At 39.3% G+C, this 27,636-nt stretch overlaps 3 protein-coding genes across 3 annotated transcripts in view; all 3 read right to left on the bottom strand.

Annotated features, from left to right (window-relative positions):
- The window catches only part of PTPN22 (protein tyrosine phosphatase non-receptor type 22), a 51,457-nt gene extending 40,307 nt beyond the window's left edge, over nucleotides 1–11,150 (bottom strand). Inside the window, exon 1 of the mRNA XM_089518566.1 lies at nucleotides 11,049–11,150. Coding sequence (XP_089374692.1) covers nucleotides 11,049–11,135 — 87 coding nt within the window. The 5' untranslated portion in view covers nucleotides 11,136–11,150. The remainder of the gene's footprint in view (nucleotides 1–11,048) is intronic.
- A 5,058-nt stretch (nucleotides 11,151–16,208) lies between these two features.
- On the bottom strand, nucleotides 16,209–25,953 carry BCL2L15 (BCL2 like 15). Its single transcript, XM_089514378.1, has 4 exons — nucleotides 25,048–25,953; nucleotides 20,298–20,425; nucleotides 17,891–18,091; nucleotides 16,209–17,250 (listed from the first exon to the last, which is right to left on the bottom strand). The coding sequence occupies exons 1-4, from the start codon at nucleotides 25,157–25,159 to the stop codon at nucleotides 17,212–17,214; spliced, it is 480 nt and encodes a 159-aa protein (XP_089370504.1). The 5' UTR covers nucleotides 25,160–25,953; the 3' UTR covers nucleotides 16,209–17,211.
- The window catches only part of LOC149315891 (AP-4 complex subunit beta-1-like), a 30,821-nt gene continuing 23,529 nt past the window's right edge, over nucleotides 20,345–27,636 (bottom strand). Inside the window, exon 13 of the transcript XR_016280407.1 lies at nucleotides 20,345–20,425. The gene's annotated coding sequence lies outside the window, so the exon portion shown is untranslated. The remainder of the gene's footprint in view (nucleotides 20,426–27,636) is intronic.

Here is a 27,636-nt window from a genome sequence, read left to right as displayed (position 1 = left end):
AATAAATATATAAGCACACCATGTGATATATATTCCAGCAAAGTTAATCTTACCACACTGTAGTAACAGAGCTAGGTTATTTTTTATGGAACATAGAGGAATGGAGACTTGTATGCATATATATAATGCAGTTTTGGTTTTGGAAGCAAACACATTTAATACATTTATTTGTTTGTTTCCTTGCATATTCTTTGAAATATTCTGAAATATTCAGTAGTCAAATAACATGTTAATGGATATAAACACTTTGGATAAATGATCACAAATGCCTCTGATTCTGAAGTATGTGCAGTGGCCATTGGTTACCAGGCCCATTTCAAATCTTGGTTGTTAACCTTTAAAGCCCTAAATAGTTTGTGTCTTGGGTATTTCACATGATACCTGTCCCAATACAAGCCACTTATCATGACATTTTAAATGTTCTGACAAGGTCTGCTCAGTATTCAATTCACCAGGTGGTTAGGTTAGCCTCTACTGGAAGGAAGGACTTTCTGGTACTGGCCCCATTGTCGTAGAACTTGCTACCAAGAGAAATCTATACCACCACCTCCTTACTTTCTGAACATTGCTATTCTAATATCAGTTTGGTCTTTTTTGTGGTCTTTTTCGTTATTTTGTTTTGTTTTTACTATTCCTTGGTTAATTTCAGTTGATTTATTTAATAAGTGTTCTGTTAATCTGTCAACTGCTTTTTCAATATATATATATGTGTATATATATATATATATATGGAGCAGGAAAGGAAAAAGAAACCCCCCAGTCCTTTAGGAATTCCTCATCTTAGCACAGGGATGGACAAAGTGTGGCCCATGAGTCACATGAGCAATTTGTTCAGCTTCCAGCCACCTCGAGGTCAAAGAAGTTATTTCAAAATGTCCAGAAATTATCTCTAAGGGGCATGGCTGGTATCTCTTGCACATTTGGAGCTCCTGGGCTGCCCAAGGGTCAAAATGAAATTTTGCAAAAATAAATAAATAAAATAAACGAATGAAAAATGCCCTCTAGAGGCCCAGAAAGGTCCAAAACATACCTCCATGTCCCCTAGAAGGATTTATGGGGCACTGCAGGAACAGGTACAGTGAAGAATTTGCAGCCTTTTAGGGGCTAATGCATCTCCTAGTCTTCCACAGTTGCACACCTCTGTTTTACAGCTTTAAACTAAATAGGGATCAGAACCAGTGTTGAAACATCTGTCCCTGTCTCCCCTCACTCTACATTTTTGTATATGTGTGTGTGTTTTCATGGATGTTTATCAACTTACAGAACAGTTTTGCCAGACACTGAACCCTTGTGTGCCTCATTCACCCTACTAAGATAACTTCAGACTCAAGAAAATATTACACTGCCCCCAAAAATGCAGAATAGGGAGCTGTAAAGGAGGAAAATGACAGATGAGTCAGAAGCTCTTTACAAGACAGTACGTGCTCTGTGAGTCCTGGAGGTCATCTGGCCCAAGTCCTTGAGTAAGACAGACGCCTTTAGACCCAAACATTCCTAAAGGCTTAGCCTAAATTTCTTTCAAGTGACTCTCATTGTAAGATCTGTTATCTGTAGTAATTAAAGCAAGACTTGAATACAGCACAACAGGCCATCGTTGTCCACAGTACAGGCCTTCTTCTTTTCCTTTTCCCCCCCCATTCCACTGCAATCTCTAGGAACCTATGGCCTGTTACAGACTGCCAAAATAAAGCTGCTTCGGGTCTCTTTGGAGGTATGCTATTTAAATGATGCATGCATCCTAAGAATCCAAAAGCTGCACCAAAGCTGCACTCCAGTGCTTAGGAATGGAGTGTGGCTTTGGCGCGACCTCTGGACTCTTAGTACCCATGCATCATTTAAATAGCATACCTCCAAAGAGACCCGAAGCAGCTTTATTTGGGCAGTCTGTAACAGGCCACTAGCAGCACAAAAATATGGAAGCATACTCTGCCAGCAGTAATGGCACCACCACAGCTTGATTTAGGGCAGGCCTGCACAACATATGGCCCAGGGGCCACATGCGGCCCACCAAAGGATTTTGGGTGGCCCACAAGGATGTGGAACAACTTCAAGGCTCCTCCGTTGCTCAGTCTTCTTCCGTGGTGGGGATCAGCTGGAGGAGGAAGAGGAAGGGTGAACATTTACCCCTGAAGGCTCCTCCACCACTGAGCTTTCTGCCAAAGAGAAGATCAGGTGGTGGAGAAGGAAGAGGAGTGAATGCTCACTCCTGAAAGCTTCACCGCTGCTGGGCTTTCCTCCAAGGAGAAGGCTGGGCAGTGGAAGAAGAAGAGGAGCGAACACTTGCCCTGCAAGGCTCTGCCATCACTCAGTTTTCTCCCGAGGACAGGAGGAGGAGAACAGAATTACTATTAATAATATTAAATAATAATACTAAATTAATTATCAATTAATTAAAATCTAGATGCAGCCTGAAGAGGTTTTACTTGTTTTCATTTTGGCCTCTACCTACTGTGCAGGTCTGATTTAAAGGGAAGCCAGCAGGGTCTGACCACTGTACTCTTTGAAACATGACAGCTCCCTTTGCACACTGCCCCACCGTATCTTGTCAGTGACATAGCTCCATCATTGTAATAGTTGGATAACTGAAAGGCTGGGGTCACATTGCTCACCAGGAGACCTTGGAGGGCCACACACCACTCCTCTGCACCAGCATCCTAAAAATTAATGTAAATATTTTGCCCCACTTTCCAGGTGGCATGGGAGTGAGCTTTTTCATCATATTTGGGGTCTTCCTGGGCCATTTTAGGCACAGGAGAGGTCTTTTTTAACAGCAGGATGTGATCAGAAGTCACTCTTGCTCATGTCCCATTTCAAAAAGGCCTTTCATTGGCCTATACTGGCCCAGAGTGTTCCCAAAATGTGGTGAAAATGTCTGTCACATCTCTTTGTGACATTTGGAGAGGGGAGGTTAGCAATAGAGGGGATGTTTTTTTCATTTTATTGAGATCTCAGAGGGCCTATGGAGCCTCCAAACATGGTGTAAATGCCCTCAACATCTCCTTAAGTACATTTTGGAGCAAAAAAATATTTTGGAAAAAAAATGATGGAGAGGTTTTGCCTTTTTAATTCTGGGAACCACAAAAATAATCCTAAGGGCTGCATGTGCTCTGTGGGAATGCATTTTGCCCACCACTTTTGGAGTTGCACATTGATGGATCTTGGATCCAATGAATTACAAGCAGCAAAAAAACATTTCTCATATAATGTTGTTTAAAGGCCTAGGAGAATACAAAAGCTGTCATGTTAAAATGGCACTGGAGTAGGCATCCAAAGGTTATCTCTCTATACAGGCAAGCTCATGGGGAGCTTATGTTGTATCCTTATGAATGAACGGGGCATCACTAGGGCTGAGTGTGCGGGGAGATGAGGACTGCACCAGGTGATACCGCAGAGGGATGAACATCAGTGGGGCCGTTGCTGCCTGTTGTACAGGTTACAATATTATTTATTGAATAAAATCAGTATAAAATTAGTGCATTGTTTATTGCAGACATGTTGCTGCAACCTGATACCAAAAGTCTATTTTTCTCCATCTCTCCTTCACCATTCTTTCAGTGATGATGATTATACTTCCAGCTAAACAGAGGATGAAAGAGAACATAGGGGATGAGTAGCATAAAAAGACTCTGTAATTTTGAAGATCAGTTACTGCTTCCACTTAAGGCCACAATGAATGCAATTGGAAAACAAAAATACCCCATGACTTGGCAACAAGCAAACATCACTCTTCTGTTGAAAGAAAATAGAGATCCTAAAGACGTCAAAAACTACAGACCGATATCCTTACTGAACACGGATTATAAGCTGTTCACCACAATCTTGTCAGAAAGGTTTAAAAAAGTACTTTCAGAATGGATCCATGAAGATCAAGCTGGATTTCTGCCAAAGAGACATCTAAAAGATAACATACGTATTATTTTGAATTCTATTGAATATTATGAAAAACACAGTGAAAAGGAGCTAGCATTGATATTCATGGACCTCGAGAAAGCCTTCGACAACATTAGCTGGACAACGTTATTCATTATGTTGGAAAAGCTGGAGGTTGGGGCACAATTCCAGAAATGGATTCAGGTAATATATAAAGAACAAAGGGCGAAGTTAATAATAAATAACAGTAAATCTGAAGAATTCGAAATAAAACGGGGAACGAGACAAGGTTGTCCTCTGTCCCCATTGTTGTTTATATTTGTATTGGAAATGTTGAACAACAGAGTTAGGCTGGAGGAACAGATTCAAGGTTTAAAAATTAAGAAAACTGACTATAAAATGAGGTTATTCGCCAACGACGTGGTTTATATCCTGGAAAACCCCTGTAACAGTATTCAGGCGTTAATTAACCTTGTACAAGAATTTGAAAAAGCTTCGGGGCTCAAAGTGAACAAGGACAAAACCAATATGCTGACGAAAAATATGGACGATGCGGCTATTAAGAATTTGGAAGAACTTTCGGGATTCAGAATAGCAAAAAAAGTAAAATATCTAGGAATAACGATAACCAATAGGAATACAGATTTATTCCATAACAACTATGAGGAAACGTGGAGGAACATCAAACAAGACCTTGTTAAATGGGGGAATATTCAGTTATCTCTTTTGGGGAAGATAGCAGTTATTCAAATGAATGTGCTTCCAAAAATTTTGTTTAAGTTCCAAACTATTCCGATCTTGCATTCTTTTAAACCTTTGGATATGTGGAAAAACGATATAATGAAATTTGTCTGGAACAAAAAGAAGGCCAGAATCGGAAAGAAAATAATGTGTGATGAGAAAAGTAGGGGGTCCTGGGACTCCCAAATTTGAAAATCTATTATTTTGCATCCATATTGCTGTGGTTAATAGAATGGATCCTCTTAGAAAACGAGTATATATTGAATTTAGAAGGAGATGGATTAAGATTCGGGTTTCATGGGTACCTATTTTACAATAAAGATAAAATCCATAGAGAATGTAAAAACCATATTATAATTAGATCAATGTTGAAGGTGTGGGACAAATTAAAATTGAGACTATGTAATCAAATTGTTCACAGCTGCTCTCCACACGAAGCCTTTTTTGGGAGGGAAGGTATATCCAAGCAAAAATGGCTAAGATACGCAGATTTAATTAACGTAATATAAGACTCAATAGAATTCAAAACAATGGAAGAGTTACAAAGTTCAGACATCTCATGCCACTGGTATTTGTATATGCAATTAAAAGCAAGATGGAAAGTTGATAAACTACAACCAGGCATATGTAACAAGAGAAATGAATGGGAAGAGATAATGGAGAAAGGAAAGAAAAATGCCATCGCCAGATTTTATAAAATGATTCTGAGCTGGAATACGGAGGAGGAGGTAATCAGACGTAGCATGATCTTATGGGCACAGAATGTGGGTCATAATATAGCATATAAAAAATGGGAGAATATTTGGACCAAAAGTCTTAAATATACTAGCAATCAGAACTTAAAGGAGAACATATATAAAATGACATATAGATGGCATCTCTCTCCACAAAGAATCTCCTTGATGTTCAAAGGCAGCAAACCAGAGTGTTGGAAATGCTTTAAAGTAATAGGATCTTACTACCATGTATGGTGGACGTGCATGGTGGCAAAACAATATTGGCTAAAGGTGCATAATATTATAACTAGAGAACTAAATATTCAAATCTCTTTTCTTCCTGAAACATATTTGTTGGGTATGATCGATTCAGAATTGCAGAAGCAACATGGTAAACTAATTTTTTATCTTCTTACCTGTGCTAGAATTTTATTTGCTACATTTTGGAAATCTGACCAGACACCATCCATGGAAAAGTGGATAATGAAAGTATTTGAAATGGCAGAAATGGATAAGATGACTTGTTGGATGAGGGAAAAAAGTGAAGAATCCATTAAAAAAGAATGGGAACCCTTTTACAAATTTATAGAAAGAAAATGGAAAAATATTGTGGTTTTGAGTTAATTATGTAATATGATACTTAGTAAGTGGTGAGATATAGTAATGTGATAGTTTCAGAAATCAGAACTCAATTTGAATTTGGATTTCCTAAATATAAACGTATATAGAGCAATGAAATTGAATTTAAGTTCTTCAAAATTAAGCTGTAGTTCGCCTATATAGTCCTCCATGTTTGAAGTAGTTTTATAAGGTAAAAATGGTTTACAAATAATAAGACAGAAAATCTACTCCGGAAAACTGGATTATATAATTTGGGTACCTTGTGAAGAAAAACAAATAAGTATTAAATCAAGTACATGCTCTTCACATTTCTTGTAATATGTTCATATAGATTTACTCGCTTAAGGGAAATTACAGGGTAGAAGATTGTTCAAAAATTTACATGATAAGAAACCTAGGGGTGAAAATTGGATTGAACAAACTGGGTATTTTGTGAAGGAAACATTTGAACTACATGTAAGATAAAAACAATGGAAAATTGATACATTGTACAGAGATCCAGACAGTCGGAAGGCATAGTATATGTTAAATGTATTTTATTAATGTTAAATGTTTAATGATGAAGATGAGTGAGGTATATACTGTCTAGGTAAATGTATATTTTATGTGTAACTATTGTAAAATATATGTGGCTTTTTTGTGCTTTTGTTTTTGTTTCTGTCCTTTGTATGTGTTTAAAACTTTGAAAACAACAATAATAAAAAAAAGATTCTGTAAAAAGTAGGGTTGCCATAAGCCAGGACCACCAAACCGGGACAAATGTAGGACAAATGTAGGACAACATTTTCAAATGTAGGACACGTTTTTATAAAAATGGAGGACATGCGCAAAAAATTGATGGTTTTTAAAAAATGTTAATCTAAATGCATGTTTCTAAGGCATGATCAAAATGGAGGACATTTTGGCATTATTCCTAGACAAAAAAATAAAAATCAAGACAGGGGTGTATATATTTAATAATAAAAATAATGAAAAAATAAATAAAAAACAAGACAGAGGTGTATATATTTAATAATAAAAATAATGAAAAAAATAAAAAAGCAATAATAAAAATTAATAAAATAAAAAACAAGAAATAATAAAAATTAATAAAATAAAAACAAGAAATAATAAAAATTAATAAAATAAAATGAGTATTTTATATTTTTGAAAAATCATTAAAAAAACCAAAAAACCCAAGGCAGACCTAATGGCCACTGACTCACCTTTCCTCTCCCCCTCCTCCTCCTCCCCCCTCCTCCTCCTCCTCTGCCCCTATTCTGCCCTTCAAGGCACCCTTCCTCCGGCTCCTTCCTCCTCCTCCTCCTCCTCTGCCCCTATTCTGCCCTTCAAGGCACCCTTCCTCTGGCTCCTTCCTTCTCCTCCTCCTCTTCCTCCTCCAGCTCACGCACGCGCGCAGGGAAATGGGGCAGGTGCACGTGTGCACAGGGAAGCGGGGCAGGTGCGCACGCTGCCGCTGGCCCCTGCTGAGGCCCAGGCGGCATGCGCAGAGGAGCCCATCCCCTTTGGGCAGCTGGCCAATGGCTGGCTGGCCAAATCAGGGGATGAGCTCCTGCTTCAGAGGCCTGCACGCGGGTGCACGCGCAGGAGGTGCGGTGGCGGCAGCGCTGATGCCGCCGAGGAGGAGGTGGGTTGGCGCTGCCCACCACTCCAGAAGAGGAGGAGGAGGTGGGTTGGCGCTGCCCACCACTCCAGAAGAGGAGGAGGAGGTGGGTTGGCGCCGTGGCCAGCCGCATTAGCGGCAATGGCCGCAGGAGCGGGCCCCGGACCGGGACCAAGGCATGGCTGGGGGCCAAACTGGCCCGGGACCGGGAGGGGCCCCCAAAAGCGGGATTTTCCCAGGGGCCACCAGGATATGGCATCCCTAGTAAAAAGGGGCTTTCCTGTTAACTGAAGTGTGCCTGTATTCTTCTTTTTTTATTTGAAGAATGGGGCTATATTAAAACTAGCATTAATGTTTATGAACTATTGTCTAGACTTCTACCTGACCAGAAAAAAAGTTTCTATATATTTTAGTGCATACAACAGACAGCAACTATTATAATTTTGGAGATGTAGGGGGAAAAGAGTCTGTACCCTGTCTGCAAATTTGAACTTACTTTTATTTCTGAATTTGGTTTATAGACTCAAGTGTAATAAATAATTAGACTTGTGCATGAAAAAATGCAACCTAATCCACCCAAATTCTAAACTGGAATCTGAACTGAAGTTTGCAAAGTTTGTAAAGTTTGTGAAATGTGAAATGGAGAAAGTGTATTTGTCTATTGAATGCCATGTCATATCTGTCTACCAGTATGAGACCCATTACAAGATAAATTAAAAGAGCCAAAACAATGTATAGCCCAAGAGTATAAAAGCCATTAAGCAACCAATCAAATTAAAATATTAATTTAAAACAATTAAAAAGATATTCAAAATGTGATAAAATATACAGCACTGAATATACTTCTGCCTCAATCAGTTAAAAGCTGAAGACCTGTTAAAGTTATTTCACACTAGAGTCTCTGAGAGCATTTTCACAAGCCATGCTAACCATGTTGTTTCATCTGGAATGAATAACTTGTCAATAATTGCAGTATTTTTTCAAAATAAAAATAACAATTGTAAATTGAACTAGTGTTCAATGCACTATATGTTTTTTTAAAATTGATACACAAAACCAGGTAATCATACCCTTCAACTGTCTTGATTTGGCAGGATACTTGATTAATCCTGTGTCATCCCACTTTTTCAGATGCTTTAAAAATTTTCTTTCTTCTCCTCCCACTTTTCCCTCTTTACCTTCAGCTTACTTCACTTGCTGGAAAAAGTTCAGAGTGCAAAATAGTTCACACTAAATAATTCTGCAGAGAGGAGAGAAGAGAGCAGAATCTTGCTCTTCCCAATAGGTTCAAAAAGCAAACTGCTGCATCCTCTCTTAGCTCATGTGATCCTTCTCATTAATAACTCCTGTCATCTTGACCATATCTGGTGTTGCTTTGTTATACTTGTCCCAGTTTTAATCTGTGAAATGTTGGAGGGTATGGTTCAGGCCTCAGAAAACCTCAGCATTGACACATATGCCAAATTATAATAACATTACAGTCAGTAGTTTAAATTTAATGGGAAGTTAAAGGGAAGGTTTGTCTTTAAAGTTAATACTTCTCTTCCTTACCACTTTGGGCAAGCTTCTCTCTGTAGGCACAGGAAAAAATGCTTATACACACAAATCTTTTTGTCTAGAACTGCTAAAGGGAACTAGCTAAGATTGCCTCTAAAACCAAAATGCTTATGTCTAGGATTGTGATCTGTCACTGGAAATTTCTGTTTTGCTTGTAAAGACATCCCATTTTTAATACCTGTTCCAAGCTCTAGCAAGACAGAAGCAACTCTGTCATCATAACAGCCTAAATTGAGTTCCCAACATCAATTTGATAGGTGAAAAAATGAGGAATGTTCTAGGGTGCATAGTCAGCTTATCTCAAGCATTAGCCTTTTGGGTTTCATTACTGGTCCTCGCTTTTGTTGAAGATATACATATAACACAACTGACACTCCCATGGTAGCTGCATATTGTTCCAGGCAGCAGTTTTTGATGGGATGTCCTTCATGAAGGTGCACATGCCATTAATGGTTTCCTTATTGAGGACCTCCTGATAAATCTTTAACAAATCCAAAGGCTTTGTAAAGCAAGTGCTGAAACCATTGTTTTACAAGGACCATTGTGAAGTTCCCACTTAGATTATGGTTGCCCTCCATAGTTATCATCATGCTAATCTCTCCACCATTCTCTTATCTTTTTGCTAACTCTTTTTAAATATTTTGATGATCACTCTTTCCAAAAATGTCACTGCTATTTTGGCCTTTGATCCTTCAAGGTCAGAAGACAAATGCTAGTTTATGAGGACAACTGCTAATTGTTGAAGTAAACAAACAGTCCATGTATTTGAATATTTACTTTCTAAACCCCTTTAAATACAAATAGTTCATTAAGTGGCTAGCAAGAATTTTAAATTACCTCCATGAATACCTGGGAGTGTAGCTATTGGGGGGAGGGTAAATAAGGACACCCCCCCCCCCAAAATAATCCTGCCTCCCAAATAATTTTTCTCTCAGTCTCCAAATGTCTAGCATTGTAGTAACTAAAAACTTCATTTGATCATTGGGAAATGTAGGCAGCTAAAGAGAAGGCCAGGCAATGTTACCAAGGGGGATTTGAACCCTGTTCCCCAGGGTCATAAGAGCTTTTCGCACAGCTAAAAACCCCGGCTTATCTTTCCCAGTTTGAAGCCTCTTTTGGGATGCAGCCAGGTATTACCACTCGCATTTTGCCCCCAAGGCTGCCTCCCGCCTACCCCCTCCCCCCCCAAATCTCAGCTCCCAGCCATGCTCAACTGGCCGATTTGCAAAGTTGGGAGCTTCCTGGCTTTGCAAATCAGCTGGCAAAATGTGAGCAATAATACTAGGCTGCATCCCGAAGAGAATACAATCTGGGAAAGGTAAGCCGGGTATTTTAGCTGTGTGAAAAACTTCATAGTCCAGTGCTCAAACCACTCTAGCCATCTAAAATAACCAAGAAGAGGAAGGAGCCACTATCTCCATTTGTCTTGCTTTTTTGTTCTGGTCAATAATGTGGATCAGTCCCAAACTGAGATAGCAAGCAAATGGGGGTTAATGGGGGTTATCAAGGAGATGCACCCACTTGAGGAGAGGATTTAACTCACCGCAGTTTCCCCAAGGGCCATCTAAAACCTAAGTGGGCCACCACAAAAGTAATGGATTTGAAGTTCCTCTAACCCATATGTAATTGAAGTCCAGCCTCCCCACTCCAGATGTTACTGAGAAATAAGAAGGCAAACATTTTGTAATCCAAACAATGCTACAATAAAGTTAGTATGATCACAAATGGAGAAGCAGGAAATGCCCTTTATGAAAACATTTAAGACTCAAGAAATTAAAAAAAACTTTACCACCCACCCTCTCCAATGTTGCTTGAGATCCAGTTAATTATTTATATGCTAGAAAGTTTTGTGAAATTATTAAGTTACTTTGTGCTATGGTAGCCACATGTGTCCTCATAAAATGAAATCAGATCCAAATAAATTTTTGTATGTTACTTACCAAAAATTCATTTGCAAATTCCTCTCTGTTGAGCCGTCTACTTTTGGCCCTTTCCAGGTTTTGCATGAGAATTTCTCTTTGATCCATACTGTAAAACCAGGTGAAACTGAACTGATGAAGATGGACATGACAAATGCATGCTACAGTGGAAACAACTACCAGCGTGGAAGGTTCCTGTTGAAGTTTGTGGTTTACTCAGTTCATCACAAGACCTAAAGGAAATTAGTGTGTATGTAGCAGCACCCACGGTGGGGAAATTAGAAGAGCCATTCCACACAGGGCCCTAGTGCCTCCTTTTACAAGAACAGAGAAAGCACATTGTTTTGTTTCCATTGATCCTGGTGAACTCACTTTTCTGTCTTCTCCAAGATGAAAGCCTCACTAGATAATTATCTGAAGGAATTTCCACTTGAGAAGCTAAAAGGAGGAATCAACAGCAACAACTTTTATGGGTATATGCCACTTAATAAAATGTTCATCACCAGTTTGAAATGTCTGTGTCGATCACCCATCTTCTCAGATTTTTTTAAAAGGGAACTTCCTCATTCATCTAGCTCCCATAAGAGAGATGGCTTAGCTTCTAAAATGTATTAGTCATGCCTCAGCTCTAAACTTTGCCAGAAAACTCTGAAATATTCAGACATGACCAGCCTTTCACACGGCCTGGGATGAACTTTGCAAAGCCACATCATGGTCAGATATTTATGTTAGAATGTTAAAGTTACATAGAGGTCAATGAATAAGAGACTAGTCAGTTCCTGGAATGCTGGCTATTTGACTGACACTGCTATGAGTATCCACACAGCCTCTGGAAAACTTTACTGTATTCAATTACTGCAATTGGAAAACCAGGAGAAAAAAAAGCCCATCCAAATTCTATTTCTTCTTCCTCCTATATATTTCACAAAACATTCTGCAGGGGATCTAGAGTTTCCATGCCAAAGTGGAGCACTGCCCCCAGCTGTTTCTTGCCTAACACATGTCAATGATTAACAAACGTTGTAAAATAGAGCTGATTGTCAAAACAGAATCCAAATAAGGCTTTCATTGTGACTTAGGAACTGACAAAAGGCAATGCTTATCAACATGACATCACTTTATTTTATTACTAATATTCAGAGCATCCCACACATTCCTACACATTCTCCTCAGCAAGATTCTAACCAAACAACATTCAAACCGTTCCCAGAAATGGCCTCCCTGGAACACATTGGGAACACATTTGGAACACATTTGGAATGCCCGGCGGCGACGGCGGCGTTCCGCTGTGTGGTAAACTAGCGTTCTGGCCCTCGTCACGTTCCAGGCTCGCACCCGTGAGAACGCATTGGGGAACGCTTTGTACCCTAGTGCGGTAATCTACATTGTTTTTAGGGAGAAAGATTGGGGATGCAGTCTTCAGGTTCTTGGAGAAACGTAGGATAAAGATATGTAACTGACATTATTAAAAGTTGGCTATATGTTTTCAGACATAGCATACATCCATTCGGAGCCAGTATGGTGTAGTGATTTGGGTGTTGAACTATGACCCTGGAGACCAAGGTTCAAATCCCCACTCAGCTCTAGAAGTTTGGATGCTTCAAAGTTTCATGTTCATTTGTATATCTTTACTCTGTATGATCTTGCTTAATTCTTTCATACCTGCCCTTCTCATTCCTAGTCTTCTTCTGATTTCTCCATTCTTGATTCCATTCAATGTTTGATATGGGAACTCTTTTACTATTTCAATTTCCTCATTATCTAGATAGAATTTATGTATCTCTTCCTTGGTTATTATTTTTGTTCTCTTTATGTTCGTCATTAAGCCTGGTTTCGCACTTTCATCTTTGACCTTGTTAGTAATTGTTATTGTTAGTAATTGTTACAAGTCTGTGATGTTTTCCGCTAGCAGTATGGTGTCACTTATCTTTGATTGTTGATATTCCTTCCTCCTATTTCACTCCTCCTTCTGAATCTAATCCTGCTCTTCTTATGATGTTCTTTGTGAACAGGTTGAACAAATAGGGTGATAGAATGTAGCCATAAAATCATAGAATTGGAAGAGACCACAAGGGCCATCCAATCCAACCCCCTGCTATGCAGGAACTCTCAATCAAAGCATCCCCAACAGATGGCCATCCAGTCTCTGCTTAAAAACCTCTAAGGAAGGAGATTCCACTACACTCCGAGGGAGTGTGTTCCACCATCGAACAGCCCTTACTGTCAGGAAGTTCCTCCTAATGTTGAGGTGGAATCTCTTTTCCTGGAGCTTGCATCCATTGTTCCAGGTCCTGTTCTCTGGAGCAGCAGAAAACAAGCTTGCTCCATCCTCAGTGTGACACCCCTTGAAATACTGAAACAGGGCAATCATGTCACCTCTTAGCTGTCTCTTCTCCAGGCTAAACATACCCAGCTCCATAAGTCTTTCCTCGTAAGGCATGATTTCCAGATCCTTCACCATTTTGATCGCCCTCTTCTGGATATGCTCCAGTTTGTCAATATCATTTTTAAACTGTGGTATCTAGAAATGGACACACTATTCCAGGTGAGGCATGACCAAAGCAAAATAGAGTGGCACTATTACTTCCCTTGTCTAGACACTATATTTCTATTGATGCAGCCTAAAATCTCATTGGCCTTTTTAGCTGCAGCATCACACTATTGACTCATGCTCAACTTGTAGTCTACTAGGACTCCTAGATCCCTTGCACATGTAGTCTTATTAAGCCAGGTGTCCCCCATCCTATATCTATGCATTTCATTTTTCCACCCTAAGTGCAGTACCTTACATTTCTCCATGTTGAATTTCATTTTGTTAGCTTTGGCCCAGCTTTTTAGTCTTTTCAGGTCATCTTGAATTTGGATCCTGTCCTCTGGGGTATTTGCTATTCCTCCTAATTTGGTGTCATCTGCAAATTTGATAAGTATGCCCCAATTCTGTCATCCAAGTCATTGATAAAGATGTTGAATAGCACTGGGCCCAGGACAGAGCCCTGTGGGACCCCACTGGTCACTTCTCTCCAGGATGAAAAGGAGCCATTGTTGAGCAAATCCATGTAACAGTTGCCTTGTCTAGCCCACATTTTACAAGCTTGTCTGCAAGAATATCATGGGGGACCTTGTCAAAGGTTTTATTGAAATTGAGATATGCTATATCTACAGCATTCCTTTTGTCTACCAAGCTGGTAATTTTATAACAAAAGGAGATCAGATTAGTTTGGCATGACTTGTTTCTCCTAAACCCATGTTGATTTTTTTGTAATAATGACATTGCTTCCCAAATGTTCACAGACTCTCTGTTTAATTATCAGGTCTTGAATCTTTCCTGGTATTGACACAGAAGTGTTTCTGTGATCTTAGAAGCAATGGGACCAGAAATAACATGAAATTGCCAAAGAAACATTAATTAATATGTCATTTGTACATTGATGAGCAGCTGAAAAACAGCTAGAATCCCTACCTCACAAAAATATGGAGAGGAGATATTTAAAAATATATTATTAACACATAATGGGGGGATGATGGAAAAGATCCTGATTAGTTTTCAACATGGACTTTGAAATCCCACGTTCAAACATAAGATATATAATGTTTGACACTTTAGTTCCATGGATGAAATATACATGAAACCAAATTCACTATTTAAAATCATGTGAACCTTTTTACAAATACAAATAGCTGTGTGGAATGGGTATCCTGCTCAGGCCAGGGAGGGGGATTTAATTTCTTCCATAAAGGATTAAACTAGCCCTTTTCCTGAAACCCTAAGCTTGATCCTCCCACTACAGAGCTCCTGTATTTTGTATTTACAAATGGATTGACCCAGCTTTAAGTAATGCTATTGGCTCAGCATTTTACTGAAGCTATATAAAAACACTGCTCACTTAAAGCAGTCAAATCATGTATTATACAGGTGATCTGCCTTTCTATAGGAAACAAAAAAGAATGAATGCAGTCCTGTAGCTTTCAAGGGGATTGCCATCACATTTAAGGCAGAAATGCAATTCTCCTTTGCTGCCAAATGGTGTCATGACTTAGAGGGCCTATCAGGAATTGCTTTCGTTCTCTACCAAATAACCATCCCTCTAGTTTAAGAGTTGGCAACTATGGTTTTGGTTTTTTGTGGGGGTTTTTGGCATACATCAACTCTAGCCAGTGTAGCAAATGATGAGGAATTATGGCAATTGTAGTTACAAAACAAATGCATGTTCACAGCTATCTCTCATCTCCAGTGTTTCTTTGCTGGCTGTTGGGAAAGAGGGATCAGGATCATCATCATCATCATCATCATCATCATCATCATCTGCATGGTCATTTTCTATATTTCAAAGCTTGTTGTTATTTTTTGTGTACAAGTCATTTCCAATTTGTGGCGACTCTAAACCTTTTCTTGGCAAGATTTATTCAGATGGGGCTTGCTTTTGCCTTCCTCTGAGGTTGAGAGAGTATGACTTGCCCAAGTGAGTTTCCATGGCCAAGCTGGGATTCAAACCCTGGTCCCCAGAGTCTAGTTCATCACTCAGATCATCACCTAACAAAGTTACCCTTCTAGTTTAAGATGCAGTCTTTACATATTTCTGATATAAGGTTGCAAGGAATTAAGTACTGATAGGGATTGACATAAGTTCTCATAATTAGCAGTATGTAAATGTAATGAATAATGCCGATTAAATAAACAAATGAAAGTAGGTAAACTAGTTTGACATGGTTCAACTATGTGTGAAAGTGACAGTGTAAGTGGAGAGTAAACATCAATTATATTCTCTCCTGATAACATGTGCAGCATTTATAATTAATCAACAAAGAATGCATTTAGTTTGGTGATAGCCCTTTTTTTACATATATTCTTATAAAATCAGTAATAACAATTGTTTGGGAAGGTATTTTCTTCTTGCTTTGACTTAGAAACAAATCTGAATCTATGGGGAATTCTATGCAAGGTGCTACTTATTATTCTCAGAGTTTCTTTTATTGTGATTCACTGGAACATAATATAGAAATGGGTGTGCTTCCTTAAGAAAGAAGAAAAGTTTCATTTTACTCAATAGTTTATTTAACATCAAAGTAAACTTCCAGATGAACAGTCCTTGTGCTACCAATCAACGCTTTTTCCATCTTAAAAGATTTTATGTAGCAAGAGGAAAGCCAGGAGAAAAACACTCATAAACAGTTCATCCTCACTTTTCAGATTTGATGTGTTATAATCAGAGATGAGCAACATAAATCATATTGGAGATAACTGGTTGGACACAATCAGTCTTAAAACAATAAAATCAGTAAAAAGAAACACCATTAGCAGACACTTTCAAGTAAAGTAATCTCTGTATCAATGACAAGAAATCTTTGGCCTCTCAGAAGTATTAGACTTTACTCCCAGAAGTGCCAAGCAGCATGGTCAATGATATGTTTGTGGGAGTGCTACTCCTAAACATCTCAAAGGTCAAAGTTGCCTCTACTTTGCTCCATGGTAGCATGCAGCTACTGCAGCATTTTTCCTGCCCCAACCCATACCCAATGTTTGAGGAGGGGGAGCCAATTGCACTCTTGACAGTTTTTAGGGGACATTACTGGACATCTAAGGGGCTATTTGGGGGTGAAAGGGAAAATAGTTTTTGAATACCAAATGTCCTTTCTCTGACTCAAACCTTTACTGTTCAGAGACAAGTGCAAAATGCTGGTTGAAACAAGTGGACATGTATTTAGTGTTTGTGGCAAACAAAAAGTACACCAGTAACAGCATGCTCAGAAATTTGTGTTTAATATTGGAACAAAGGACATAATTCCTTTCACACATACACAAATCTACACTTAGTTCTCCTAACCATAAGTGCCCTCCATACAGCCTGTTTTAGGGAAGAAAAGCTTTTAAACTGTTGCTATTATCAGATGTGGAAATGAGAAACCCTTACCATTGTAATGCAAATCATTGAGAGATCTAGCTGCCATCTGTTTTCTTCCTATCACTTTTCTACAGTATTATGGTTGGCTAGCAATAGTAAACACCTACAGATGCCTTATGGTTGATTGGTTTTTTTAAAATTTGGTTCTTGTTTTTATCTATTTGGAGCCTGTTTGCAATTTGCTCTCCTTCCCACCATACAATTCTCATGCAGAATCTTACTCCATCCCTATTTTTATTAAAGCAACAAATTGCAGCAAAGCATCTTGCATCAGAGATGAAAAATCAGTGATTGTTTTGTCCTCTTCTGTTTTCAAAGTTCTCCTAAGGATAAAGAAAGGAAAGTCACTGGATTAAAAAATTTGCATGAGGGAAAGGACAGGTAAATAAGTGATCTTTCTCAAGGGCATGTACTACATGTGCCATTGAACTGATGTGAAACATGTTGGGATTATGGAGCCACCATCTATCGGAGGACCAAGTGCCACTAAGAAGCTCCACTTGCTGCATTCCATTAAAAACATAATGACAAGCCAAAGACCGTTGTAGGTGTATCCACTGATCAGAGGAGGATCAGTTGCAGGGAGTCTGCTTTGCTAGAAAGAACATTCAGTTCCAGGTACCAATTGCCCCAGGACTGCATTTGAGTTTCCTCCAGTAATCAGAGCACAAAGAGATGTCCTGAAGACATTTCAATCATAATCAAAGATATTTCTAAATAAAACAAATTACAGGGTATAGGTCATAGGTGGGCAGTTTGTGGCCCTCCCACCATCCCTGACTCTGCTAGCTGTCACAGACAAGAAATGCATTTCAAGATAATTTTTTGAAGGGCCAAACAGTGACTAATCCCAGTCTACATAACAAGTGTTGGTGTTTCTACACTGCAATAGATGTGTTGGTTGACCTTTGAACATGGTTTACCCGGCTGCTAAGCCCCATAATGAACTTCAGTTTAACTCACCCAGCCACCTTGTCTTTCAATGTAGTCTCTCACTGCGTGGTTATCACTGATTGCCCGTATAAGTAACTCTGACTGGGCTATAGCACGAGCTTTCCGTACAAGACACCGAAACATATTAACAGAGAAAATTACATAACTATGCTCATACTGCAACCCGGAATTCCGACTGAGAAATTCAGCTGTTTCCTTGAATTTCTCCAGCTGTAAAGGCAAAATGGAGATCTCTAAAATGCACAATCTTTTGCAACAGAAAAGAGTCAGCAAGGTGGAAGAAACAAGGTATGCTACATAAAATCTTAAATACACATTCCCTTATTATCAGTAGCATTATAAATCAATTTCATTCATGTTGGGAACCAACATTATTCTCCCTACCCATGGTTCCAAAGAGCTGATGCTCAGAGTAGTCCAGGTTCATCTTAAATCAAACAAACAAGATCTATGTAACTAAATACAGCTGATAACAAGAGACCAACAAGTCAATTAACTGTAAACTAATTGAAATCAGTGAGACCTAATTTGTTTAATTGTGAGCTCCTCCAAATGGAGCAAATGTGTTGGAAGGTTAGTGTATTTGTTGTAGTTCTATGTTTTAAAAATATCCAAACAATGTTTATTTTGTCCCAGAGTATTTCATGGTGACTCCCAGCACAAGCTGCAACATTTTATTGCCATTCTTGGGTTTTAATTTTTAATCCTAGGCTGAGCTGTCTTGTCCTCTTCCCTAGAAGAGAAACGAAAGTCTGTCTTCAGGTGCTTTGGTATTTTCCCCTAGAAAATACCTCTTCCTTATCTGAGGAAGAGGACAGAAGAGTGATCTACTTTCAGCTACAATAAAGATCCTCTACCTTTCACTTTCTTTTCCACCTCAGTTTCCTTTCTTTCTGCTCTTCTCTCATTAAGGCTGCATCCACACTGCAGAGATCATCCAGGCTGACACCATTTTAACTGTCATTGAATTGAATTGAATTGAAATTTTATTTCTATACCGCCGTTCCCACGATCACGGCGGTTTATAAACAATACAAATCGAATACAATGCAGATTAAAAAGAGAACAAATTTAACAATAACAATTACCCTAAACAAAACCAAGCATAACTATACCTCGTTAAAATCCATCATAGAAACAGTTAAAAATTACTAGTCAATGTTAAAAATACAATACAATACAATACACAACACAAGGGGAAAGACAGTCAGGACATGTGAGGGAAGGCTTGACAAAATAGATGAGTCTTCAGGTTCTTTTTGAACAACTCCAGGGAGGGGGCTAAGCGGAGCTCCTCAGGGAGAGCGTTCCAAGATTGCGGGCCCGCAACAGAAAATGCTCTTTGCGCCGTTGATACAAGTCTAGTCTTGGGAACGCTCAGGAGATTTTTCCCACCAGACCTGAGTGTGCGGGGCGGATTGTATGGGGAGAGGTGGTCCTCCAAGTACTCTGGGCCTAAGCCATTTAGGGCTTTATAGGTAACAACCAACGCCTTGTATTGGGCCTGGAAGCGAATTGGCAGCCAATGCAGATCTTTCAATATCGGTGTTATGTGGCTGGCCCTGGAGCTGCCAGTGACCAGCCTAGCGGCCATATTTTGAACCAACTGCAGCTTCCGAGCTTGGTACAAGGGTTGCCCCATGTAGAGCGCATTACAGAAATCAAGTCGAGAGGTTACCAGTGCATGCACCACTGTTTCAAGGTCAATGTTTCATGGCTCAATGCTATGGAATTCTGGGATTTGTAGCTTTGTGAGACATTCTGCCAGAGAGCTCTTGTGCCACAATACACTGATTTAATTCTGCAGTGCAGATGTGGCCTTCTTGCTATGGTCCAAAACACACTGCAGAAATAATTCAGTTTGAGACCGCTTTAACTGCCCTGGCTCAATGCTGGGAAATTCTGGAAACTGTAGTATTGTGAGACATTTAGCCTTCTCTGTCAGAGAGCTCTGCTGCCACAATAAACTACAAGTCCCAAGATTCCCTAGCATTGATCCAGGACAGTTAAAGTGATCTCAAATTGGATTATTTCTGCAGTGTGTTTTAGACCTATGTCATGTACTTGCCAGTAGTTCTCTACATGAGCCTAGTATACATGTTTTACATAGTAGGTTGTTGCATGTGAAAATTCTCCTACAATTCTAGGAGAAGGGACAATGCCTTCAGCACATCCCCTCCAGAGAGGTGGGAAGGGAGAGTTTTGCCATTGATGTCCACCTTTCCTCACATTCATCTTTCCCTCAACACCTGACAGTTCTGATGTATGTGTAAGGCCCCTACATCTTTCCTGCAGTTTGCTGGACTAGTCACTAGCCAAGAAGCCACATACAGATCAGTCTTCCTCAGCACAAGGAAGTTCACTGTAAGAGAAATGGAGAATCCTTTTGGCTAGAGAACTTGGGAGAGTTCATTACCAAGTTACTCCTCTCTTCAATAATCTTCTCAACATATCTCTCCACATCTGCATTATACTGATCTCCAAGGTGCTGTAGTCTTCTGGCAATAGCCTCTGCATCAAAAGAGCTTTCAGAGCTACCTGCAACTGAAAGCAAAGCAGAATTAAAGTTTCCGTCTTTACCTTGAATTCAAATGTATGTTCTAATGGCCTAAATCCAATTCTTAGACACAACTAGCGGGGACCCATTGCATGAATGAGAACTTGGTAAGTCAATGCTGATATAAATTCCATTGAGTAAAATTTGTAAATACCACTTCGGATTAACAGTTAGATTTACGTTGTCATTTATGTCTATACAATGCCCCTCAATAACATACCATAAAAAAGGCAAGACCATGAAGGTACACAGAGCAGGAGTAGTATAATTGACAGAGGTCCAAAACAGACCTCTGATTATGGGGAAATTCCTAAAATTGAAAGGAGTGGGTTTTGTTGGCTTTCTCTTTGGGTTATTTTTATGTTATTTCCCTTTTTGACAATTGCTGTATTAGCTTAAATTTTAACTAATAAACAATTGGATTAGGATGATATTTAACAAATCATAATCCTTCAACCTAAACCAAGCCCAAAGCCAATGAAAACAAGCTGTGTCATAATAAATCCTCAAATTTGGTAAACCCCAGCCACCTCTTGATATCTTATCAAATAAATCCTTCATTTCTATCCTCAGTTTTCTTCCACCCCACAAAAATTTTGAGAGATTGTGATGCCATATTTTAAATACCTTAAGATTCGTCCGAATCAGGATATTTTGAAACAAATAGATAAGTTTAGGTAAAATATTCATCTTTATGGTGGCTATTCTACCTGATAGATATAAACTGAAGTTGTTCCATTTCATTAGATCTCTTTTAATTTCAATCCATGTTTTATCATAATTTTTTTATAGAGTTATATATTTGTAGTCGTGAAGTTTATGCCCAGGTATTTTACTTCTTTTTTGAACTTCATTTGAGTTACATCTTCTACTTTTTGTAAGTCTTCTGGAGGTAAGTTCATAGCTAATACAGCTGATTTATTTTTATTGACGTTAAGACCAGACATTTCAGCGTATTTTTCCAAATCTACAAGTAAGGGTGAAATATTATCTATTGGAGTAGAAATTGTTAAAAGGACGTCATCGGCAAAAGCTCTGACTTTATGTTCTTTTCCTTTGACTTTAATACCTTGAATCTGTTTATTTTCTCTCAATTTCACTAAAAAAGTTTCCAAATTTAATTAGGGCGGGTTACAGACCACCCGTTTGGGGCGGGCTGCACCTGCCCCTTTCCCCGGTGTATCTGGGCCTCAGCTGCCAACCGGCAGCCGCTGAGGCCCCGATCCGCCGCTTTATGGGCTGCGGGGAAGCAGCAAAAGGCCGCTTCCCCGCAGCCTGGAAAGGGGTGTCCTTGGGGCTTCAAGCCCCAAGAACACCCCACGGTGGCGGGGAGGAGGAGAAAGGGGCCGTTTGACCCCTTTCTCCTTTGGTCCGCTGGGTGCAGCCGTGTGAAGGCTGTGCCCAGCGGACCAAACCAGGAAGGAGCTCCGAAACGGAGCTCCTTCCTGCTCCGCGGTAAGGGTGCACTAAGCGCCCTGGCGCGGAGCGAGGACGTCACGTCTGCGCCGCCCCGTATAGAGATGGCGCGGTCATGATGTATTGATGGCGGCGGCCGTGTGGAATGGCCACCGCCATTTTATGTGCGACGAGCGCACACTAGGGTTAGGGGTGTGTGGAAGCACCACCCCTTCCTAACCCTAGTACATGCTCATCACATACTTTAAGGCCCGTCTGTAACGGACCAAAGGTGATAAGGGGCAACCCTGCTTTGTCCCCTTCTGGATGGAGATTAATTCTGTTAATTCTTCATTAACCATGACACTACCATGTCAGGATGTACAGGGAAGCCATTGAAATCCACAAACATCTGGATAATTTCAACTGGAAAGAAGAAACCCTAAAAGTGAACAAAATTTGGCTACCAGTCCTGAGGAACAGCAAAATAAGAACTCAGCAAATGCAAATGGAAAACCATTCAGAGTCAGGGGCTTTCCTAGCAGATAATGATCACCAATTAGCAGACATTAATCCTCGTTTGCATTAGCCTCCCAGCCTGAGGCCTGCCATCAGCACAGAACAGTACACATGCAAATCACTCCTGCATTCCCAGGCTCACACATTATATATACACCCATTTTTTTCCAGGCAAAGAATTCTCTGAAGATGCCAACCACAGATGCTGGCAAAACATCAGGAATAAAATTTTCTAGAACATGGCCACATAGCCCAAAAAACCCACAAAAAAACATGGATGCTGGCCATGAAAGCCTTCGACTTCACACAGGATAATTGTCCATTTCTGTTGATAGTTGATTATTTTTCAAAATATCCAGAAATAATAAGTCTACCTGATAAAACTGCAAAAACAGTAATTTGTAGGCTTAAGTCTGTGTTTGCTCACCATGGGATACCAAGAATAGTGGTGAGTGATAACATGCTGTTTGCTAGTCAAGAATTTAAAACATTTGCTAAAGAATGGGGGTTTGAACAATGTTTCAGTAGTCCAGGATATGCACAATCTAATGGTATGGCAGAACGAGCAATTCAGTCTATTAAACAGCTTATGAACAAAGTAGGGAAGGCTGGTGGGGATTTACATCTAGCATTGTTGGAGTATCGCAGTACACCAGTCACAGGGTTGTCATATTCGCCTGCACAAATGTTGATGGGCAGGATGTTAAACTTCCCATTACAACTGGTTTATTATGCCCTAGGATTCCTATTAATGTGCATCAAGATCTACAAAGAGTTCAGCAAAGACAAAAACATTTTTATGATCGAACAGCTAGACCACTTCAAGCATTACAAGAGGGAGATGCAGTTTGGATGCAATCTAATGACCCCAAGGAAAGATGGCTTCCTGCCACAGTTATAGAAAGATGTAAACAACCACCAAATAAAGACTCTTAATGGTAGGATATATCGGCGTAATACACGCCAATTAAGAAAATGGATGCCAGAAATTATCAGTGACAGAAGTGTAAGACAAGATGCATTAATCAATGGATATGGTGAGGCTCCTGAGAATAATGATGAGGTGCAAACATCACCAATAACAGATAGGCAACCAACATATATATCATATGATAGACCAGTGTTTAGGCCAGAGAGATATACTCCTTGAAAATGCACCTTGGCCCTAAGGTGACTTTTTATGATTTGTGTAAGTTAGGTCAATGAGAAATATTGTATTCTTTGTATTTATGTTTTCTACTTATGTTTTTAATATTCTGTATAAAATGTATTATTTTGTAACGTGTATAATTGTTGTTTTTATATTTCTATGAAATGGAGATGTAAGGTACCTTTAAGACACAGCCCTTAGTGATATCAGCTGCAGTGTGTGTGTGTGTGCGCGCGCACACACACACACGCACACACACACATATATATACTATTAATAGGGTTGGAGAGGGATTGATTGTTCTCTCTTCCTCATCTCACTCTCCAGGGACTGGCTATGCTCAGTAGCTCATGGATGAATAAACTTACTGCTCTTACATGAAGATTGGACTCTGTGTGGATTCTTGCAAGATTGGATTCCAACAGCAGACATCACAGTGTGTGTGTTTAAGAAGGTGAGATTGTCAAGGAGAGAGAAAACAAGAGGAGAATTTACGGTAGGGTGCATGAAAAATGGGATTTTAAAATATCCAAGACTAGGACTTAGAAGAGCAGATAAGGAACCAGACAAGATCCTGAAGTGTCAAGATATATAATTGAATACTAAAGTTAGGATTGTCCATGCCATAATATTTCCCATTTTTATTGTATGGTCTTGAAAGCTGAACAGTGAAGAAATCTGATAGGAAGAAAATCAACTCATTTGAGATGAGTTGCTGGACTACGTCTACAAGACCTGAGCAGGATTGCTGACAGAGAGACTTGGAAGTATTTCATTCATAGGGTCACCATAAATCAAAGTTCATTTGATGGCACTTAAAAACAACAAATATAAATGTTTCCTTGTCTCCTAAGCTCAAAACAAGGAAAAGGTGAAGTGGGACTAAAAATAATGGCCAACACTATTTAGCTTCTGAGCATCTGAAGAAGTAGGCTTAAGTCTACGAAAGCTCATGGTGCCAACTTCTTTCTTTCAGTATGGGACAAAGCAGACAGGCGGGAAGGACCAGCCTGACACCACTCCGGCTGCAGGTGGATCGTGTCTGTGGCAATTGCACAGCCCACTCCCAAAGCAGGCCACCACCACAAGCCCCAAGCTGCCAGGAGCTGGATTATCTTGGCTCCTTTTTGCTCTGGTTCAAAGGCCCAGAGCATGGCATTGGAGAGGCTTTGGGCTGTATTTGAGGCCTGTGTTATTTGAATGCCTTGCCTTCAAAGCAGTTGGAAGACACTTCAAAGGTGCTAAAAGATTTCTCTACATACTGATTCTACAGACTAACACAGCTATATCTTTGAATTCCACTGTTTAGCTTCATTCAGGTAAATATTTAGTGCAGGCATTTAACCTAAATTGAAATGGCAATTTAACATACATGTCATTTCTCATATGTAACATAAATGCAACTGAATTAGATTGCATAGCCTATTAATGATTAACTAACCCTTTAAATTAACATTAATATTTTTCTATTAACATTAATATATTTCTATCTCTGGACTTTTTTCTATTTCTAACTTTCACACTTTCCCAAACAAATCCTCTTACCTCTCAGAGGCAGGGCTCGAAAAGTTGCTTCAGATTCGTCATTGCTAACATCAAAATCATAAAGTAATGCTTTCACAATCTCCTCTGTTTGTTCTTCAAAAGTCAACTTCATGTTAGCTTTCCTGTAAACACAAGTTGCTATTTTTCCAAGTTGTTCTACCTCTGGAAAAGAAGGCTTGCACAGAATGTTTCCAGCACCTTCTCTTTCCACCTATGTTGAATCTAGGATATGAGCTACAACTATATACTCTCCACAATGTACAACCTTATCAGGAAGTTTATTTTTATTAGTACTGTGCCACACCCACAATATCAGCATTTACACAATATCATATTGCACAATTAAGGAAACTGTTACCAGGATGATTTTGGCACATCAAAATCGTTGCTGTTTTCTCTTCCTTCTTGCTACAAGCTGATACAGTACTTTCTTGTGTTTTGTTTCTGACTTATGGTGACCCTAAGGCAAATCTATCATGGGGTTTTCTTGGCGTGTGTTTCAGAGGGGGGTGTTTCTTCATCTGGGTCTGAGAGAGTGTGACTTGCCCAAAGTCGCATAGTGGGTTTCCATGGCTGAACAAGGATTTGAACCTTGGTCTCCAAAGTCCTAGTCCACCGCTCAAAACACACCACCACGCTGGCTCTAAACATGCCAATATTAGAAATACATTTGTCCCTCCATATTTGCTAGGGTTAGGGGCACAAGACCCCTGTGAATATGGAAAACCCGTGAATAACAAAAGCACCATGTTTTTACCTGAGAGGACACCTCTAGGAATCTCTCAGTCCTCCAGTCCAACTCTGTGGCCAATATCCGAGAGACACTGACCATAGAACTGCCCTGGAAGAGCTTCAAAGGCCTAGTAGAGTATTCTCTCTAAGAATCTCTAGTTCTTTCAGTGCAACTTTTAGTTAAAGTTGACCATAAAGTTGCACTGGAGGACATAGATATTTCTAGAGAGAACATATTAATCAAATGCGTGAATAATCAGATCTGCAAATATCAAAGCCGCAAATATGGAGGGATGAGTGTATTTGTAAAAAGGAGCTTCTGTGTCTGAGGCTTTGTTAACTAAGGTATGTCTATATAATTATGCACAACATGGAGTTTTTCCCCCTCCCTCCTTTTTATATCCCTTTCAATAGGAACATGAGAATTTGCCTTGTATTCAGTCAAACTATTGGTCAGCCTAGCCCAGTACTGTCACCTCTGACAGTGGCTCTTGAGAGTTTCAAGCAAGAGCCCTTTTTAGCTCTACCTCAATATTCCTGTAGAGCTAGAAAACCTGCAAAACCCCTGCTTAGCTTTAAAAATCAGATGAGATTGGGTGTATCCAGGGTGGTCCAGATGTACAATGATGCTAAGTGGTGGGAGAGTAGATAAAAAGAAAGTATTTCTTCACACAGTGCACAGTTAGCATGTAGAACCTGCTGCCCTATGTGATAACAACCTACTTGGATGGCTTTAAAAGGAGCTTGGACAAATTCATGGAGGATGGGCTATAGGTTGCCAATAGCCATGATAGGTAAGTGGATAGAATAAAAAAAAGAAATGGAATTTAAGAAAAAGCCCACACCAGGCAGGGTTTCTCTAGTAAAATTTGCTCAAATAAATATATATTTCAGTAAAGGTTGTTCATAATAAGACAAGATATAACTAAAGTTGAGGAAACTACTACAGCTGAAAGAGAGGACAGTGGAGAAAACAAGATGGTGAACTCAGCAGCAGCGGGATGTATGTTCCTAGGATAGAATTGTACTCCAATGGATAGGAATAATTGTTTTGCCACAAATAACCAAAGCCAGTAGTCAAAAACTAACCATTAATTAAAAAAAAAAAGTGGAAAGGCAAACACTGCAAGTGGAGATACCACCAAAAATTTGCTCATTGTTTTACATAAAATTACATGTGTGAAAAGCATCAAGAAAATGCAAGCATTTTGTGTCACACCAAATAATCCAGAAAGGTGATAACCCTTCACCATGACAGGGTACTATGTTAGAACTCCATCTAAGAGCAACATCTAATGGAGATAAAATAAGATATGAGTCATTAAGAATGATCTCTACTTTTATGTTTTGAATCCTGATAGCCTTCTCTGAAGTCTAGTCACATTGGCACTATATTTTTTAAAAATAACCCAACAGTTCTTCTACATCTCCTGATTTCTGGTAAAATATACAGCATCCTAAACCAAGTTTCACTTTCATTTTTATTGCCATTCCTACTACTGCTGTTGTTTTATTTACTTAGCTACGTAATAGTTAGATTTTCAAAAGCTTTTTTTTTAAAGTGGTGATGTGGAGTTTATGTAAATTGTAATAATTGTTTTATGGTATTCTTTATAGACTTGCAGATCAAATGAGGAATTTCCCACAGTGGTTTGATCTGCTGAAAGATATTTTTTTCCTAATTGTATTATCTTTGTCAATTGAATTAAAGTAAGATAGAAAGGCTAAATAGCATTTGATAATGTATAACTTGGAATATTGGTTTGAAAATTAATTTATGTTAATCACTAGAAATTAGAAAATTAATGTATTAGTATAAATACAAATAAATGGAATTGTTGAACTGGCTTCATTATA

Source organism: Sceloporus occidentalis, unplaced genomic scaffold (genome assembly GCF_023333645.1).
Source record: "Sceloporus occidentalis isolate IW3139 unplaced genomic scaffold, rSceOcc1.0.p SCAF_3, whole genome shotgun sequence".
Classification (NCBI taxonomy): Eukaryota; Metazoa; Chordata; class Lepidosauria; order Squamata; family Phrynosomatidae; genus Sceloporus; species Sceloporus occidentalis.
This window is presented reverse-complemented; position numbering and strand designations above follow the sequence as displayed.